The 19,278-nt window shown below is 33.9% G+C and overlaps 2 protein-coding genes across 5 annotated transcripts; both read left to right on the top strand.

The window, feature by feature from the left end:
* On the top strand, window positions 497-3,400 carry LOC109328970 (pectinesterase/pectinesterase inhibitor-like). Its single transcript, XM_019562622.1, has 2 exons — window positions 497-1,739; window positions 2,343-3,400. The coding sequence occupies exons 1-2, from the start codon at window positions 692-694 to the stop codon at window positions 3,071-3,073; spliced, it is 1,779 nt and encodes a 592-aa protein (XP_019418167.1). The 5' UTR covers window positions 497-691; the 3' UTR covers window positions 3,074-3,400.
* Window positions 3,878-10,064, top strand: LOC109330164 (condensin-2 complex subunit H2-like). Of its 4 annotated transcripts, none has more exons than XM_019564219.1 (12): window positions 3,878-4,004; window positions 4,095-4,325; window positions 4,420-4,519; window positions 6,267-6,373; window positions 6,740-6,882; window positions 6,963-7,389; window positions 7,472-7,647; window positions 7,735-7,872; window positions 7,953-8,045; window positions 8,995-9,096; window positions 9,172-9,330; window positions 9,442-10,064. In XM_019564219.1, exons 2-12 carry the CDS (start codon window positions 4,139-4,141, stop codon window positions 9,781-9,783), a joined length of 1,974 nt encoding a protein of 657 aa, XP_019419764.1. In that variant the 5' UTR covers window positions 3,878-4,004; window positions 4,095-4,138; the 3' UTR covers window positions 9,784-10,064. The 4 variants fall into 4 exon arrangements, with proteins under 4 accessions (XP_019419764.1, XP_019419766.1, XP_019419765.1 ...); XM_019564220.1 differs by having other exon boundaries at window positions 3,893-4,325; window positions 9,442-9,829; window positions 9,876-10,064; XM_019564218.1 differs by having other exon boundaries at window positions 3,893-4,325.

Here is a 19,278-nt window from a genome sequence, read left to right as displayed (position 1 = left end):
CTTTTCATTAAGTAGTCATGTTCCATTATTTTAACCACCAACTAAGGAAGTTATTATCAGACGGATAAATAAGTTACCAAAGGTATAAACTATAACAATAACTTCTTAATATTTCAGTACAATTTATCTCTATAATTGTTTTTGGTAAACAAAGTGGTGTAAAGAGTTTTCAATCATTCCCCATTACTTATTTCATATCCAAGAGTTACTCTTCTCTATTAGTTCTGTGTGCCATCTTAGTTATTGGAGCTTAAAAAATCCACATTTCAAGGATCTTATCTCCTTTTAACTATACCGTTTATAACTAAAACTAAAATGAGCCAAAATTAGTGAATGCCTATACTTTTATTGGTTAATATTGTTTGCTAAGTTTAGTATTAGTAATTAGCAGACATCCTCAAAATTATGTTACACTAAATTAGCTATGCTATGTTTTGTTGAAGGATTTCACACCTTCCATTTGGATCACAATTTGTGTGTATAAATAGAACCAAATATGGTTACAAACATTACAGACCTAAGCATAAACTCTATAGCTAGTGCCCTGAGGCTTTTGAAAAACACTGCCTATAGGGCCTATAACAGCATTTGTTTCTGTTTCTTTTCATTGTGTCCTTTTTTTTCCATTTCTGTTTAGAAGAAAAATAATATAAGAAAAGAAAAAAGAAACTGAGTTATAATTTATATAGGGATGGCTGGTTCTGTAGGAGACAATGTCCACGCTGAGAAGAAGAAGTATGCCATTCTCGGCGTATCTTCGGTGCTTCTTGTTGCTATGGTTGGTGCGGTTGCCATTGGTTTCACGCAAGGTGGAAGCTCGGGTCACGGTGCTGCGGAGATCTCGAGCTCTCAGAAGAATGCAGAGGTGATCTGTCAATCCACAGAATACAAAGATACTTGCATCAAAAGCCTTGATAAGGCGTCGAACACCACCGATGTGAAAGAGCTTGTGAAAATGGCTTTCAATTCCACAGCTGAGGAATTGTTAAGCAAAATGAACAACTCTACACTTTTCCAAGAGTTGGGTAAAGACAACATGACCAAACAGGCCTTGGATATATGCAGGGAAGTGTTTGATTATGCAATTGATGACATTCATAAATCAATTAACTCATTGGATAGTATGGAACTCAGCAAGTTAGGCCAATATGCCTATGACCTTAAGGTTTGGCTTGCAGGCACACTCTCACACCAACAGACTTGCTTGGCTGGTTTCGAGAACTCGAAAACAGAAGCTGGCGAGACAATGAAAAAAGCTTTAAACTCCTCAATGGAGCTAAGTAGCAATGCTGTTGATCTCATAAATACTGCCTCTGAACTCCTCAAGGGTCTCAACTTTAACTATTCTGAGCTAAGTAGTGCAATTTCTGGAAGGAGGCTTCTCTCTGAGGAAGAAGAACAACAACAACTTGTTGATGGTTTCCCTTCATGGGTGAGTGACGGACAACGGCGTCTTCTTCAGGCTGCACCTGGTGGTGGTGGCATTAAGGCTAACGCGGTCGTGGCTCAAGATGGGAGTGGACAGTTCAAAACACTCACTGATGCTCTTAAAACTGTTCCAAAGAATAATGCAGTGCCTTTTGTGATTCATGTTAAGGAGGGTGTGTACAAGGAGTATGTTATTTTGACCAAGTTTATGACCAATGTCACAATCATTGGAGATGGTCCTACAAAGACCATATTCACTGGCAGCAAAAACTACAAGGATGGTTTCCAAACTTACAACACTGCAACCTTTGGTAAGTACCACATAACTCGGTTTGGGCACTATTTATTCTATACTATACTCTCAAGAGGTGCAGTTATTATTGAAAATGGCATATAAAAACACTACTAGTTAGAGATAGCATTAATTAGAAGGAAAACATTAGTCATGTAGAATTTTTTTCTCAGAATGATAAGATGTTAATTTTAATCTTAGGATAAATGAATTGTCGCTACTAACCATATCTCATTAAATTTTGACTGTGTATCAATGCTCTAACACTGTCATTAGAACATCAAGCATGATTTACTGAAGTTTCCTAAAAAACTTTAATTAAAAAGTTATGTGATTGAACAATTGAATATGAAAATAACTATCTATCTTTTGATATTCCTTCTACAAGTTGCATTATAGATGTGAGTGCCAGGATTTGAAATCATGTCCGCAATTGAGACCAATGTGATCCACAATCATGGCTCAGAGTGGTTGTTGTGATTGCCACAACCAACATGTTGTGGTCACATTATGTAATGTGATCTACATTTTAAAACACTGGTTATTATATCATCATTAATCAGTCAAATTGTTCAAATGATTGGCAATTAACCTTGGTGAGTTACCATTAAATGGCATGCAGGTGTTAATGCTGCAAACTTCATTGCTAAAGATATCGGGTTCGAGAACACAGCAGGATCAGAGAAACACCAAGCTGTAGCACTCAGGGTAACAGCTGACCAAGCAGTGTTCCACAACTGCAAAATGGATGGGTTCCAAGACACTCTCTATGTCCAATCCAAACGGCAATTCTACCGCGACTGCACTATCTCAGGCACAATCGACTTCATCTTCGGGGATGCAGTCGCAGTGTTCCAAAACTGCAAGCTAGTGGTAAGAAAACCCTTAGAGAACCAAAATTGCATGGTCACAGCAGGGGGAAGGATCAAGCTTGAAAGCCCAAGTGGCCTAATATTCCAAAATTGCCACTTCACTGGCGAGCCAGAACTAGCTACCTTGAACCCCAAGGTATCATACTTGGGAAGACCATGGAGAATTTACTCTAGGGTGGTCATCATGGATTCCACGATTGATGACATTTTTGTCCCTCAAGGTTATATGCCATGGATGGGTAGTGCATTCACAGACACATGCACCTTTTATGAGTACAACAACAAAGGTGTTGGTGCTAACACTGCATCAAGAGTGAAATGGCCTGGTGTTAAGGTCATAACACCTTCTGAAGCTTCTAATTTCTATCCAGGGAAGTTCTATGAGATTGCTAACACAACTCAACGTGATTCTTGGATTGTTAGTTCTGGTGTACCATATTCACTAGGACCCATTACCAATTCCAATGCTGCAAAACAATAGATACATAATAATGTGGCCATTCCTTGCATGCAGAAATCAACAACCAGTGCATATAGTTTACTATAATATATAGTCACTATATTAATTCCGTTATGCTTAGTTTATAATTAAGATATGTTTAGACCATATATAATAATAATTAGCTCGGTCATTAGTATGTACAGATTGTGCATTTCATGATCAATTTGAAGTTGAAAAATTGTCATGAGTATACGTGTTGCACAGCTGTATATATTGCTAGAAGGTTTTTAGGTTGAAAATCATATCCCCTTTGTTGTAAACTTGTAAGTGGGTGCACTTTTTAATAAATTATACTTATTTCCATAATGTGTGTTTTATGATTTTGTTTTCATTGGTTTTCAATTATTTTATGATCAAGCATTTGTTTTGCTGTAAATCTTATCATCCTGAAGGCTTTGCTTTGCATACATTGCTAGGTAAAATGTTAAACATTGTTTTATTAATCAAATTAAAATTAAAATTGATTATAGTTTTAGGTATGATTCAATTAGTTCACCTAACTAAATTAATAGTTCAATGAGAATTTGACGAGATGTTATAAAAAATTTAATGAAAGAACAAAAATTGGATAACTAATAAAAAGCATCAATATATACTCATCATTTATGCTTGTATTATTTTTTTTAAAGAGTCAATAATAATTAAATATCATTAATAATAAATGATGTAATGACAATGTATAAAACTTATACACCTACATATATTTTTTCATGCAGTGTGAATGGATGTTCAAGAACCCTGACCCATGGTCCAGGCCCAAATTGTGTTTGTGATCGAAGAACAAGCGGGAAAAAACATAATCAAAATTCGAAGAATTCTCGGACCTTCTTTCTCTTCGCTCTTCTTCTCTACACACCACAGTGGAATTCACAAAATTCAAACTTGGCAGCACCCCATTTTCCAATTTCTGGTAAATTTCAAAACCCAAATTTTCGTTTTCAGAATTCTCAAATTCTTTGCCGGAAAACTGAAACCCTAGGGTTTTCTTCTCTGTTTCCAGAATTCATAAGATTACAATGATTTGCATAAATATTTTGTACACTTATGATGAATAAAGTTACCTCGGAACCTGGCGGCGGTGGCGGCTTCCACGCCGTTCATGCAGAGCGTGACCTACAATCCAATTGGGAAGTTGACCTAGCCAAGAAACTAGAGGAGTATCTGCTCAAAATTAGCTCTGGTGAAATCACCGGCTATGAAGAAAACCATGATACTCTAAATTTTGCAGAAGGTTTGACCCATTTCATTCATTGTCTGTTTAAGATTCCCAATTTTTCTTCATTACAATGTGTTAAACTGAATTAGTTGTTTCTGGGTAATTGTAGCTGCTCTGCTGCTTCAGGGTTCCATTCAGGTGTATAGTAGGAAGGTGGAGTATCTCTACAACTTGGTATTGCGTGCTTTAGAGTTCCTTTCACATAAAAGGTTTGATTTTTTTTGTTAAAGTTTCTCCATTTATTTGAATTTTGTTATGTAATTTGCAATTCTCCTTGTGTGTGCCTGTTATTTTTCACGGTTGAATAAAGGTCTGAAGCCCACTCGTGTTTTTGTTTTATTGATTAAGTGAATATCACCAGTAAGAGAACTTTTTCGTCAGGATTTAGAACTTTATCATCTCAGTTAAGTGCCCCCGGGAAAAAGTATGTTCCAGGCTTCCACCTTTCATTTTCTACATGCTTGCAGTTTTGTGTCACAATTTTAAATTCCGGTTGCGGTCGGGACGTGTTGGGCCTGATTCTTTCAATGTGGTTCAGTCCATAATCAGAGCCTGTTGCAGTTGTGGTGGTTGCTGAAAACAGATGTTTAGTGATTTTCATAACTTCGTTTGATTAGCATCATCAATTCAGCAACAATTCTATTGGGATCTTTATTTAGAGTTGGTTGGAAGAAAATGAAAAATTTAAAGTCAAAGCATGGGTGACTATTGAGTTTTGCATTTGGATAATTTGTATATAGTTTTTTTTTGGATAAAAGATAATTTGTATTACTATATATTTCTTATTTGTTTCACTTTGAATTGTGAAATATATTATTTTATGGAAATGAGAGTAGGCATACAATTCCCGTGCAAGATGAAACAGCTAATATGCAAATATATACTATAAAGTATACATTAATAAGCGATGACCTTTGATCAAGATTATGCATACAATTTATAGTTTGTTTTAAAGAGGCACTGAATGTATATGGAGTGAATTATTCTTTTTGAGCAAATTTAGTAGTGGGGATTCTTAAGTATTAGTTTGTTCTTAGGATGCTACAGACTATTACAGTTGAATCAGAATCTTGGTTAGTACTGACATTATCAAATGTAAGAGTATGGAGTAAGTTGGGTAGTCAATCATGTAGAGTTCAAGGAGTGGTGCACTCTGATCCGTCCATGCATCAGGAAGTCAGATTGTGGAGCAGACATCCGTTGTGCTCAATCACGGTGGTTTCATGGGAATTGCGGCTGGGATGGGTTTCATTAAAATGAAAACCTGATTTTAAAGCTGAAAATCTTATTTTACCCTAGCTAGAAACACATTTTGACCTGGCAACCCTAATTTTTAATGCTTTAGGTGATTTCGTCCTCCTCTGTCTTTCCCTCACTTCTGCACAACTACTCATCCAAAGTTCTCAACCTAGCTTCAATTTAAGGATTAAGCTTAAATAATGGTTATGCTTGAGATAGTGATTCCCTAAGTGATTCCATTTAAGGAATCACCAAATCACTTATTTAATTTGAATGCTTAAATTAGTTGCTTGAAGTCTTAGTGAGTTAAACTTAATATATTTATTATGGTGAATGTCTCGTTACTTTGGATTTGAATATTCTTTAATTTGGTGCCCGTAGTATTTTTGAGTAGTAACTCATACAAATATTTCTGGCCCATACCAATATTTCCTCCTATAATTTTGTTTCACAGTCCATGAGAAGCAAAGTGACTGTAAAGAATAACTCTTTGATAGAACCTATTAGAATTTTGACATATAAAATCAATTATGGGCCTTCGCCTAACAATATAAGCTTTTGATATTGTTGGTTCTTGAATATTGACAGAACTGGCAACAGATTTTAAGGGAAACAAAATAAAAAATGATAATATGTTTCAAGTTTTAACTGACTGTTATTAATTCAGTTTATGCAAATTATGTAGCACTGTTTGATCTAACTCATGTTTTTGGGCAGACAGCAAGATCCTATAGATGGGGAATCAATCCAACCTGAAGAAAATGGTCCATGTGCTGTTGTCGATGAAGAAAATGATCAATTCTGGGTCTTAGATGACATCCCAGGTAGCCTATTTAATGCAGAATATGGCAAAATGATAAAAAAAGAATCATCACATAAGGGGTTTTTTTTATTATCATGAAATATGATTACTTTTATTTTTAAACTTTTGCTTGCCACTATAGGTAAATTCCATACGAAGGTATTTTATTTATGTATCTTCTTTAACTGGTAAAGTTGTGTGGGCCTATTTGGTTTAGGATTAGAACTATTTCAATTACAGTTGGTTTATCATGGATTTTCTAAAATAAGATTCTATTTGTTTTGGCCTTTTTTTCGGCCAGTGTATGGGAACCGTCATCTAATCGTAACTTTGGAAGGTAAAGAGATGCTAATGTTTGATCATTGCTTAATTTTTTGTTATATTGCAGTCGATGAAAAGAATTCCTTGGAGATTTCAACAGGCAAAGAAGTGAATTTGAATCACTTTATAAAACCCCCTTCAAATTTAGTTGTTCTTGAAGGTGACTGCTTAGATTCTACCGGTGATGGTGGGGAATTGGAGTCTTATCTGGTATTGTAGTTGCTTCCAGTTATTTACATTATGATATTTGTCTTGTTTTATTCCCTAACGATATTGTTGAATTGTTGCAGCTGTCCACCACAGATTTGTACCAGGATTTTATTTTATTGGACACATCTGATGCTGTTGCAGTTGACGGGTTTGTGAAGGGAAGCAAAACTGATATAGCAAAAAACGCTGCTGAAAGAGCAACCTCAGCCCGTAAAACCTTTCTTTCTCCTACAAGATGCTCTGGGGGCAGTGCTCATAAATCATCGGATGCAAAGAGTAAGCGGGCTAATTCCAACTGTTCCCCCAAACTTAATTGCAGTTATGATGACAACAACGTCCATCCCATTTCTCCTATCTTTGCTGGTCTTGATGACTGCAACTTTGGACTTAATATGGATGATGGATTTGACCCATCGAGGGATTCAGACAATTCAGATGCCGATGATCCATGGAAACCATTGAATCCTCATGAACCAGGCAACTTGCGGGTGAAGCCTTTTAGAAAAGGTCCCCCCCTCTCTAATTTTCACTCTTCATCAACTTGCAGTACCTTTATGGTATAACTATCTTCTTTATGTTTCACATGCAGTGAAAACTTTAAAAAAGAATCGCATCAACATGACACGTCAAGTTTCCATGAGCATGTTGTTTCCAGTTGCAAAATTGCATGGTCCTATCAGTCCGGAGCTCATGGAAATGTGGGAGATGCGACATCATGCCCATGAATGTCAAAAGGATTCTCAATCTGCGCCACTATATGAGAAGGTAATTTCTCATGGATAGTCTATCTACTTATTAATAACATTTGTTTGTATATAATATGTGATGTGATAAGTGATATGCAAATTGCAGCTGAGGCAAACTCTCACTAGTGAAACATTAAACTTTGAATCTGACAATGATGACAACGGACATGATACTGGAAATCCTGACTTTGATATGCCGGGAAATGCCTACATGGATGAAGATTTTCCTCCTTGGAATAAAGAGGTTAGGAGAGGAGACCTATATTTGACTATTATATATTCTTAATGATATCTTGGAAATATGCTTATCTACTGAATTATCAGCAAAAATTTGAAGATGTTCATGATGAGGCTGGCGAGTATCCTGAGTATCCAAATTCTCAGGAAAGCTTAGAAGATCTTTGTCGCTCACACTTGGTAAGAGTGTCAATCTGAATTTTGGGATCACATCTGCTTATTTATTCAGTTACTTTTTTGATGTAGAGCTTTGTTAAAGATGCTTTTGACCCCCTCCCTTCTGTGTTCATATTTTGTTTCACCAAACCCCTAAATTCACTAAGCAGTTGAAGTCCTGTGAAGCATATGCTCATGGTTGAAGAAACACAAATGCTAATTCACTTAAGGAACTGCAAACTGTATATGCTCAGCTCTTCATTCCAACAAGAGTATTATGAAAGAACCTATTGAGCTTTATTAGGGGTGTAAATAGTTGGAGCTCTTCATATACTTTTGTGAGCTTAACTTGTTAAATGTTTACTTTTGTGTGTTTAACTAATCAAGCAAGTCCATGCTTGTTTGTCTTTATTCTTTAGGCTCGATTGTATTTGTGAACCAAGCTCAGGTTCTATAGGCTTGAGTGATGTTAAAAACTCGAAAATAGCCAACAATGTTTTCAGTTCTCCTTTTTGTGTAAATAGGTGCAGAGCATTTTAAAGGAAATTAATCTACCAATACATTGAATGATGATTTTGTCAGTTCTTATAATATTTATGCTCATTGAAAATAAGCTCTGCTTTCTCTCTCTTTTTTAGTGTTAAAGTTGTGAACTTTTATGTTATATAATACATAATTTTTTCTTTATCTTCTATTGCAAAGACATTTGTTACTGAATACTAAATTCATAAAAAAGAAATAATCATGTCGTAAATGAGTTACACAAGCTAATCTCATATGAGCCTGATTTGAGTAGTCTCCTTTTTTCACAAGCTGTCTTGGTTGCAAGCACTGTGCTTCACTTAACATGTTTACACTACTATTTACAGCCTTTTACGGCCAATTCTGCATTGTCTGTTTTTTCTCATACAAGTATATATTCCGTTACAAGACTCTATCTTTGCATGGTCACTAACCATTATTCTTTATCTAGAATGCTCTCCTAGCTAGCATAGCTGAATCTGAGAAGCAAACTGAAATGGCTGCTAGGGTTTCAACATGGAAACAGAGAATTGAGCACCATCTGGAAGGACAGGTGAGTTCATCTTTTGGGTGTCCTTCCTCTGTATTCTATAGTGCTTTAAATTAATGGACCATTTTTGAATGATAGGAATCACACCCACCATTCGATATCCGCGACTATGGTGAGAGAATTCTGGACAAACTATCAGTTGAAGAAAGCAGTAACTCTGTCCTACCTTTCTCTGATCTAGTCAGTGGACAAGAAAAGTATGATGTAGCCCGAAGCTTTTCTTCTCTTCTTCAACTGGTAATTCCTTTACTAACAATGTTTCTTGCACTTGAACTTTTACTTGTTATGATGTTGGCATCTCCCCAAATTGTTATACTGATCTGTCATGTGAGTTCTAAAAATTTCTAGGTGAACAATGGAGAAGTAAATCTCGAAAGAAATGGAGTTGATGGGGAGCCTGTGTGCTATACTTCTGTTAATCCTTTTCAAGTTAAGCTCCTTAAGCACAATAAGAAACAGGATGATGCGCAATTTCGTTTCTCGAAAAAGAGAGCGAAGTCTCCAACAAAGAAATCGGCTGCAAAAGGTGACAAGATCAAAGGTGGAAGGGAGAAGTCTCTCAATTCATCTTTACCAACAGGTTCCCCTCCATCAAGTTGCAAATTTCCTGTCAAGCTTGGAAAGGCGAGTACGGTACGGTTATCTCCCGAGACTAAGAGGAGGCGTAGATCCTTGCGATCAGCAGGGTGACATTGATAATTAGCAGCCTAATGATTCAATGTAGGACCTTTGTTTGATGCATGGAACTTACTTAGGATAGGAATGTGTTATTTGCAGACCTAGTCTCAGAAATACTAACACTCATCAGCTTCCAACTGAATTATTGTTGCTTTGGACATTAATATATTGTTGTAATGATATCTTACGTTGTAACACAATGTATTCTTATTCCTCATGAATGTAATAACTTGTAATGACAATCAGTTTAATAATTGTAACTTATCTTCCAAAATTTTCTCCACTTATTGATATACTATACTCTCTTTACTTTTCTCAGCTTTTCCATGTTCCCTCCTCTTTGAGTAATTTTTATGTTATTAGTATTGAATCTACTATTCTACTATCTACATAAGAAAATAGAAACGGATATTTTTTCAGTTTGAAAGGTTAATGGAATTACTAAAATAAATACTCTTCATTTGTGATAGGTGTGCAAAAAGATATTATTATTGTCAAATAAAATAAGAATGTTAAAGTATCATATAAGCCTATTATCCTTTGTTTTACGACTTTTATTCGAATATTCTTTAATTCTTCGCATTCTCTCTAATCAAACTACACATTATTTCTAACTTTTTCAAATTTTATTCAACACATCTATCATCTTCAACTTACAAATTCACTCACAGGTATGATTTTGTACTCTTTTAGAAATTTTCTTTGTTGATAGATATAATTTATACTATTTCTAACCTTTTCAAATTTTGTTCAACAAATCTATCATCTTCAACTCTCAAACCAACTCACATGTACGATTTTATTTTTATACTCTTTCAAATTTTTTCTTTGTTGTTATATATAATTTCTTCATCATTTTTTTTGCGTAATAATTGTTTTTTGACTAATAATTTTTGTCAATTTGAAGGGTTGTTAGAATTACTAAAATGTCACTCTTCATTTGTGATAGATATGCAAAAGGAAATTATTATTGTCAAATAAAATAAAAATCTACCAACGGATATTGGTTCAAGTGGTACATGTTTGATTCCCCTTAAGCAAGGTCTCGGGTTCGAGTCTTGTGGATGGAAAAAATGTTCGTTGGGAGAGTTAGCCCCATGTACTTGTGGATGTTCCTGGCTCGGACAGGATTGCCTCCAGTGCGAGGATACATGTGGGAAACCAAAATAAAATAAAATAAGAATCTCAAAATGTTATATAAGCCTATTATCCTTTGTTTTACTACTTTTACTCAAACATTCTCCACATTCTCTCTAATCAAACTACACATTATTTTTCACTTTTCAACTTTTATTCAATAAATCTATCATCTTCAACTCTCAAACCAACTCATAGGTATGATTTTATACTCTTTTAATTTTTTCATTGTTGATAGATATAATTAATACGTTTTCTCATATTTTCAAATTTTGCTCAACAAATCTACCAACTCCAACTCTCAAATCAACTCACAGGTATGATTTTATTTTTATACTATTTCAATTTTTTCTTTATTGTTAGATATAATTTATTGAGGAGAAATCCATTAATTCAAACCATTGGATTTCCCTAGAATTAATGACTAGGATGAGAAGTAAGTTTAAAAAACTTACTCTTGGAGTAAGTGGATTCCTCCTCTAATTTATTAATCATATAATTTTTTGCATGATAATTGTGTTTTTGCCTTCTGTAACACCGTGATTTTCTATACGCATTTTATTAATTATTTAATTGACAAGCGATTAATTTTATAAATTAATCGGTATTGATTTGGGCTAAACCTCAGTTAAGTTTTAGTGTTGTATGATGATTTTCTAATTTTTGATAAATTTTCATAATTTTCTGCGATGGAAAGTCTCCGGGCCTCTTCCGGACCAAAGGTGATTTTTGAGTTCCATAACTCGGAATCGAATTCCAATTGCGTCATTGGTTTCAAAATATTATTTCAAGTCAAAATAGACACCAAGTTTGTCCATAACTCATCTCTAGATATTTTTCACTCATAAATCCAAGTTTCGACGTTCTAAACATAACCCTAGATCGGGAGATTTTTAATCTCCGGTCGAGTTTTAGCCGATAAGACTCGGTCATGGTTTTAATCACGATGTTTCATCGTATTAGTCACATCACTATCCATGAGTCAAGATTGTTCATGGAAGAAGCAAAAATACAACCTTTTTTTGCACAATCCCCAAAACCACTCATCAACCCTTACATCACCAAGATTTTGGAGATCTCCCTTTGAACCATGTAAAGTTTGGATTTTTTCATTTGCTCTTGGCTTGAAAAACCATAGCCTTGAACAAGTGAAGACAACCTACTCTTTCACACTTAAAGAAAATAAATCACTTGACAACCTAAGATGAAGGAGAATACATCGTGACATAGTCGTGTCAAAATATGATATCCGGACCTCCTAAACTACCTCAAAAGTTTGAAGTTATTTTGGGTATTAAGAAATCTTGTACTTAATCAATTGTATGTTGTTTGGATTAAGTACGCATGGTTTCTTAAACCATATCGTTTAAGTTAGGTCTTTGTATGGAGTAATGTTGTGGTTATCCGTGGATGAACATTACTTGAATAACGTTAAATGTGATAATCAATGAACGCTTAGGTATAATCGATTATTAGTGCCCTCGCTTGAGCGTCAGGCTCTCGCTTGGGCGAGAAGCCTCCAACGATTTGGGCATGTTTTTGTCACTTGAGCGACAATTCTCGCTTGGGCGAGTGCTCCCAATAATTTTTGACTGGTTTTCGTCGCTTGGGCGAGAAGCCTACAACGAGTTGGGCATGTTTTTGTCACTGGAGCGATAACTCTCACTTGGACGAGAGGTCCTACTAATTTTTGACTGATTTTCGTTGGTTGAGCACTAGGATCTCACTTGGGCGAGAAGGGTCCATCGATTTGGGCATGTTTTTCTCGCTTGAGCGACAGTTCTCGCTTGGGCATGAGGTCCTAGTAATTTTTGACTTGTTTTCGTCGCTTGAGCGCTTTTCTCTCGCTTGAGTGAGAGGTCTCCAGGAAGGTTGGATAATTCTTTATCGTTTGAGTGTCAGGACTCATTTCGGAGAAAGTCCAATGATAACCTTTCTACCAAGGTTTCATTTTCTTCAAGTTCTAGTTTCTCAAATCCATTCTTCTTCAAGCAAACCTATAAACACCCTTCGTTGGGGATAATGTACTCCAAAGATGTAAATTCTTAAGAAGGATCAATCACATTAGACTTTTCGGAGTTTGTTAAGGGCAAGGCCTAAAAGGTTATGTTTTTCCACGTAGCGAGATCGTCTGACCATAAGAGGCTTGGTCATTGGGTCGTCCAGAATGATTCAGCGATGGTTCATAATGGTGATGAAGTTTTTCTCTGTTGATGTTAAGATCGGGTCCCACTAGAAGTATTCTCGATGTGAGATGTCTTAGGATGGGCAAATCTTAATAAAAGAATGATTAAAAGATTTAATCTGCTAACATCAGTTAGTGTGCATACTTATTGTGAATAATGAAGTAGTGGAGAGCAAAATTATGGGAGAACGAGCCCCAAGATGTGGAGAGCGTCGATGGTGGCGGTGATGCATCAACAAAGCCTTGAGGGAGAGTCTAGATGAGTCGAGTCCCCTGTATTCCTAGATGAGGTATTCCGTTGGATCAGACAGATCTCACAGTGCAAACTAGACGATCTCTTACAACCCCTCTTTGCAATCAGGATCGATGAGAGGGATGCCCAAAAAGTGTTTGATACGACACCGTCTTGAAATGGATAGTTTCTTTAGAACAGATCGATCATATATTCTTGCGAGGAATAAGTTGGTGCGTTCAAATCGGCTTGTTATGTGACCTATACTCTCTGTTATTTCTGAATAGTTTATTGGGAGGATATTGATGTAAGGATTGATGAAATAAACATAGCATTCATACATTGAATTTTTGGATTTTGATCCTCGTAATATGAGTTATAACATCATTCATCATTTGCATTTACATATGTGATAATATAGTATGTACATTATGTGTGTTATGTCTGAATGTGATATTTTATATAATTTCACGTCGTCAATGAAAACTAATCATTAGATGTCTTACTCCCTTTCTTTTTACTTGTTTTCGTTATACGTTCTCGTTTAGATGGACCGATCGGCGAGGATTCAGAACTACCTATTCTCGATATCCTAGGAGGGGGCATGGAGGATTGATGTAAATCGCTATACCTACACAGGCCCTCGTGCCTTGGAGCTGGAGATGGTGTGTGATGGCACCATGATGCACTTCTCATCTAATCATGTGGACTTAGAGGCTTCCTTCACTTTTCCAGATCAGAGGCCGACACCTACCCTATCATCAATCTAGTCTGTGACTCCATGCGGACCAGCTGCTGCAGGTCCATCGAGGAGGCGGAGGAGCTGGAACGATATGATTCGTTCCCTACCGTCCAGGAGAGCCGCTCGTCGGACCATGCCAGAACCGCGGACAGATGTGAGAATAGAGATTAGGTCAAAAAATTCGGCTTATGACACAATGGAGGAGATGGAAGCTGAGGATGAGGATTGTATGGAGTTGATCTTCATAGGGGACTCCATCAAAGTGGTAGACCTCTCTTCTGACTCCGAGATGGAGGAGGATCCGAGCGAGGGTTCTAGTGCCCCGTTGATACTGGAGCTAGCCTAGGAGCCATTTCCTTTTCCCTTTTTCTTTTTGGGGTTAGGGTACTTTTGCAGTGCTGAATAACTCATCCTACTTTGTATAGTTTCAGTTTAGGCGATGAGTAGATTTCACCTTGTATTTTGTACTAGCATTTTACTTGACCAAGGAACACCTCGTTAAAGGTGTTGTAGGGTCAAATCTAATTATTAACAAAGAGGTATTTAGAAAAGTGTTGTGTCATTTTCAATTACCATTAGGTATTAGTAATTTACTTTCTGCAGTTTATAAAAATGTGACATCTTGAAAAATGAATGGATTTAAGGAAAATGATTTGTGGTTTATATGTTACATAAAGAGAAAAAAAATACTCATTTTTCTAAGAGATTAATTACATTATTTATGAAGTGTTTTTCAGGGTGTTACACCTTCTATAATAATAACTTCTTTTTTATCAGATGACGTATGTTAATTTCCCCCCAATGTGTTTATTTTTCTCAAAGGAAACGTGGACTGATCATGTTTTTGTTTCAGCATTTGTATAAGAGAAAAGTCATATCCACGAATACAATGATTAGAGGTTGTAATTACTATGAGTGTGGAAGAATAAAGTCTCTATTTTTATTATGTGTTTGTCGTTATTCATTTTCAATTTAAAAGTGTTCTGAATTGTTAGAATTCCCATAAATGAGAAAGAATAATATCTGTATTTTTTTCCATTTATATTTTGTTTAAATTATTTATTAGTTCCAAATTTAGATAATCATGATTATGGAGATAAATTTGCAGAATTATTTCTAATAAATATTGATTATGACAATGATGATTGCATCCTTACATAATATAACGTATGATTTATAATCAATGAATAAATATTATAATCAGTCATTATAAATTTTTTTGAATATATGCAATCCTTATTACGGAGATAAATTTGCAAAATTATTTCTAATAAATTTGATTATGACATTGATGATTGCATCCTTAAATAATATAACGTACAATTTATAACTAATAAAAAAATATTATCATCAAACATTATAACAGTTTTGAATATATAAGTTACTAGCATAATTTATTAGTTATTATATGACACTAACAAATCCATCCTTAAATAATATAACGAATGAGATATAATTTATTAGTCATTATATTAGGAATCATATGATTTTATTTTTATATTCTTTCAATTTTTTATTGTGATTATATTCTTATTAGATTAAACAATTATAGATCAAATATATAATGTATAAATATAAAAGGAGGTTACAATGATTGGACTAATATACTCACGTTTTCATTGTATATTCTTATATGTCATATGAATAACATTAGAAATGCACTTAAATAATATAACGACACTAATTGTCTTAATTACACGAAATGTGAGTATATACTTTAATGTACATTATGAATATTTTATATTCTTATATGTGATTCGAATAATGTTATGAATGCACCGTAACGATAGTAATTTTCTTAATTATACAAAATATGAATTTTAACTATTGAATGCATATTATATATGAATATTCTATATTCTTATATTTGATTGAAATAACATTATGAATGCACTTAAATAATACAATGATAATAATTATCTTAATTACACAAAATACAAATTTTAATTATTGAAAGCACATTATGAATATTCTTGAAATATAACATAAATAAAATATTAAAGATACTATATTAAGAAGATTAAAAATTGTAACAAATTTTGGATATATATTAGTTACTACCATAATTTCTTAACTATTATATGACACTCATGAGAATTTGTGGATTAATTAATTACTACCATTATATTATTTAATTAAATGATAACAATGGTATATATATTCAACGGAAAATATAATTAGTTTTTATTAGGAATATATAAAAATAAAAAATCAATTATGAGAATATGTTTATTAATTTAATTAATATTTTTGGGGAAAATATATGTCAAATCCTATAGTAATGTGTTTTTCAAACATCTTAGAAACATTATCTCATTCTAATAACTCATCAAATCCTTCAATATAACAAAATAAGATAAAGAAAATAGTATTAAAATTAATACTCAAGGATTTGAAATATTATTAGTAATATTTCAAACTACAAATTAATACAAGTACACATAAGTTCAATTATAAAATCAAGAATTTGTATATAAATCCAATAATATAAAACATAATGAGTCACAATCTAACGATAGTAATTGTATTAATTATACAAAATATAAATTTTAATTATAGAATTCACATTATGAATATTCTATATTTTTATATGTGATTGAAATAACAATATGAATGTATTTAAATAATCTAACGATAATAATTGTCTTAATTACACAAAATATGAATTTTAATTATAAATACACGTTGCACGTTATGAATATTCTATATTCTTATATATGATCGAAATAACATTATGAATGTACTTAAATAATATAACGACAATAATTATCTTAATAATTACACAAAATAAGAAATTTAATAATCATAACAATTTTTATTAAACTGAAATTATTAATATTATTAGGAGGTCAGGTTTGGACGTGATCATAAAAACATGTTCGTTACTTGCAGCCATTGCACGAGAGACATATGGTAATTGTATTCTTGAAACATAACACAAATATAATATTAAAGATACTATATTATGAAGATTAAAAGACACTAATGATTTCATCCTTAATAATATAACGGATGATAATTTGCTGAAAATTTATAGGGTTATTTATATGATAATTTTTTTACTATTTCTAAATGTTCAAAGCTAATTATTTTTTCTACAGGTTAAGGGCAAAATCACGCTCATTTGACATGATAAAAGATTTAAATGACTCTAACCAACTATGGAAGATTGATGTTAGAATTTTTGATCTTTAGTATGTTCAAATGTAACCAAAACTAGGGCATCTAAAAATAATATTGGTGTACAGCGAGGTTACAATTTTCATTTATAATAATATATTGTTTTATATGATATGGTAGTAAGATACAAGTTACTGTTAGGAAAGATGAATTCAATGAGTGAAGTCATAAATTGAAGGATCATGAGACTTATGTTATGGATAATTTTAATGTTATGCATAATGATATTTTATTACTGGTACAACACTTAAAGAGAAAGACATTCCTGATATTTGAGTATACGAATATTGTTCAAAAAAACTTGGGAACATATTACCTGAGAATTTTTGCATTAATTTGTTAGTAGGTTAGATGAAAATACTTCTTTCATTTTAGTTCAGTCAAAACTTTTTAGCTCAAAAATTACTTTAATTATATGCAACATTGATAACACTTTTTTTATTGACCTAAGTAAATACCATTGGAGTTATTTATGTACAAATATTCTCCAAAGACAAACTTAAAAAAAGTCATCTTCAACATGATGGATCTTAGGTGTTTTTCAATATTGTGATTAATAATGCTGCTTTATTTATTCATGTAAATGTTTGTAATTTTTCTAACTTAATTTTTAAAAATTAAGCGGCGATTGTAACGCCCCAAAAATCATTTCATATTTGATATATTTAATCTCTTAGGAAAATGGGTAAAATTTTCTTTCCTTTTTTTCATGTAACCTATAACTTACAAATCATTTTCACTTTTACCTTATTCCATTTTCAAGACGTAATATTTTCAAACCTTGCGGTAATAAAATTCTTAATACATTGAAGATAATTAAATGAATGCAATTCTTTTCTGAATACTTCTCATTCATAAAATTCTTGAATAAATACAGAATTGTTTATAGGGTGAAATCTAATCATCGCCACAAATATAAAAAAAACTGAAAATACAAGAAAATAATGTCGGGGCATTGGCATTACAAAAAGTACCGCACACATGTTCCTATCATAATAAAACAAAAGAGAAACCTCCTAAACCGGAGGTGCACTAGAAGTCTCGCTAGGGTTTTCCTTCACCTCCGAGTCAGAAGAGATATCAATGACCTCAACTCAATCTTCTATGCAGATAAGCTCTACATAGTCGTTGTTGTCTTCCTCCTCCTCCACTTCATCCGCTCCCCTATCCATCGAGGGGTCCGGGGTGTACCCCCTTGGCATGGCCCCGTCTATCTCTCTTGGCACCAATCTTGATGATGAGAATCCTATTTGGGGCCAGGTCCTAACAACTTCTGGTACGCCTCGAGCTTCAGCCGATATAGAAAGTCCGGTGGTTGCACGTCTTCGGTCGACCAAAGTAAATGATGCCTCCCAAACTGCGTAGTAAGGTGGAAGATGTAGAACTGAGTCATTGCTTACCCAATCCAGCTCCAGGTCGCACAGACCTGCGTAAGTGTGTCGATTACCCTCAACCCTCCATGTCCCCTTGATGAGCAATATATTACACACTATTCATAACCTTAATTTAGCATGATTGATGATTCTTGGTGCCTAATTGACTTTGTTTCACATGGTTTAGTGTTTTAGACTTTATTGGACTAATATTCCTAAAATGAGTTAATTTGAGATTATTTGGCCTGATTAAATCTATTATCATTTTCAGATCACATTTGGCACCAATGACATTTTGGGCATTATGGAAGTCGAGGATATGTGTTGAAGTGAAGATTGTATTTTTAATTTAGGAGTTGTTTTTATGGTAATTTACCTTTGGGCCCATTGTTTAGGCCTAATTCGGTTTATGTGTGTTGGAGGGGTTAAATTCGGATTCCCCACTCCAAACACACATACTTCACTTTGCCTCATTTTGAAACAAAAAGACATTTCCGTTTTCCCTCTTTTTGCTATGCTAGGGTTTCACCCCTTCTTCATTTCTCATTTTCGGTTTGTTCTTCCATTGCCATGGAAGGCTAAATTTCTGGACTAAGTTCCTTTGGTAATGTATCACAACTCTTGAGGTTTTGTTATTAATGCATTTTCGGTTTCTTTA

This window comes from Lupinus angustifolius, chromosome LG16, assembly GCF_001865875.1.
Source record: "Lupinus angustifolius cultivar Tanjil chromosome LG16, LupAngTanjil_v1.0, whole genome shotgun sequence".
Lineage (NCBI taxonomy): Eukaryota > Viridiplantae > Streptophyta > Magnoliopsida > Fabales > Fabaceae > Lupinus > Lupinus angustifolius.
This window is presented reverse-complemented; position numbering and strand designations above follow the sequence as displayed.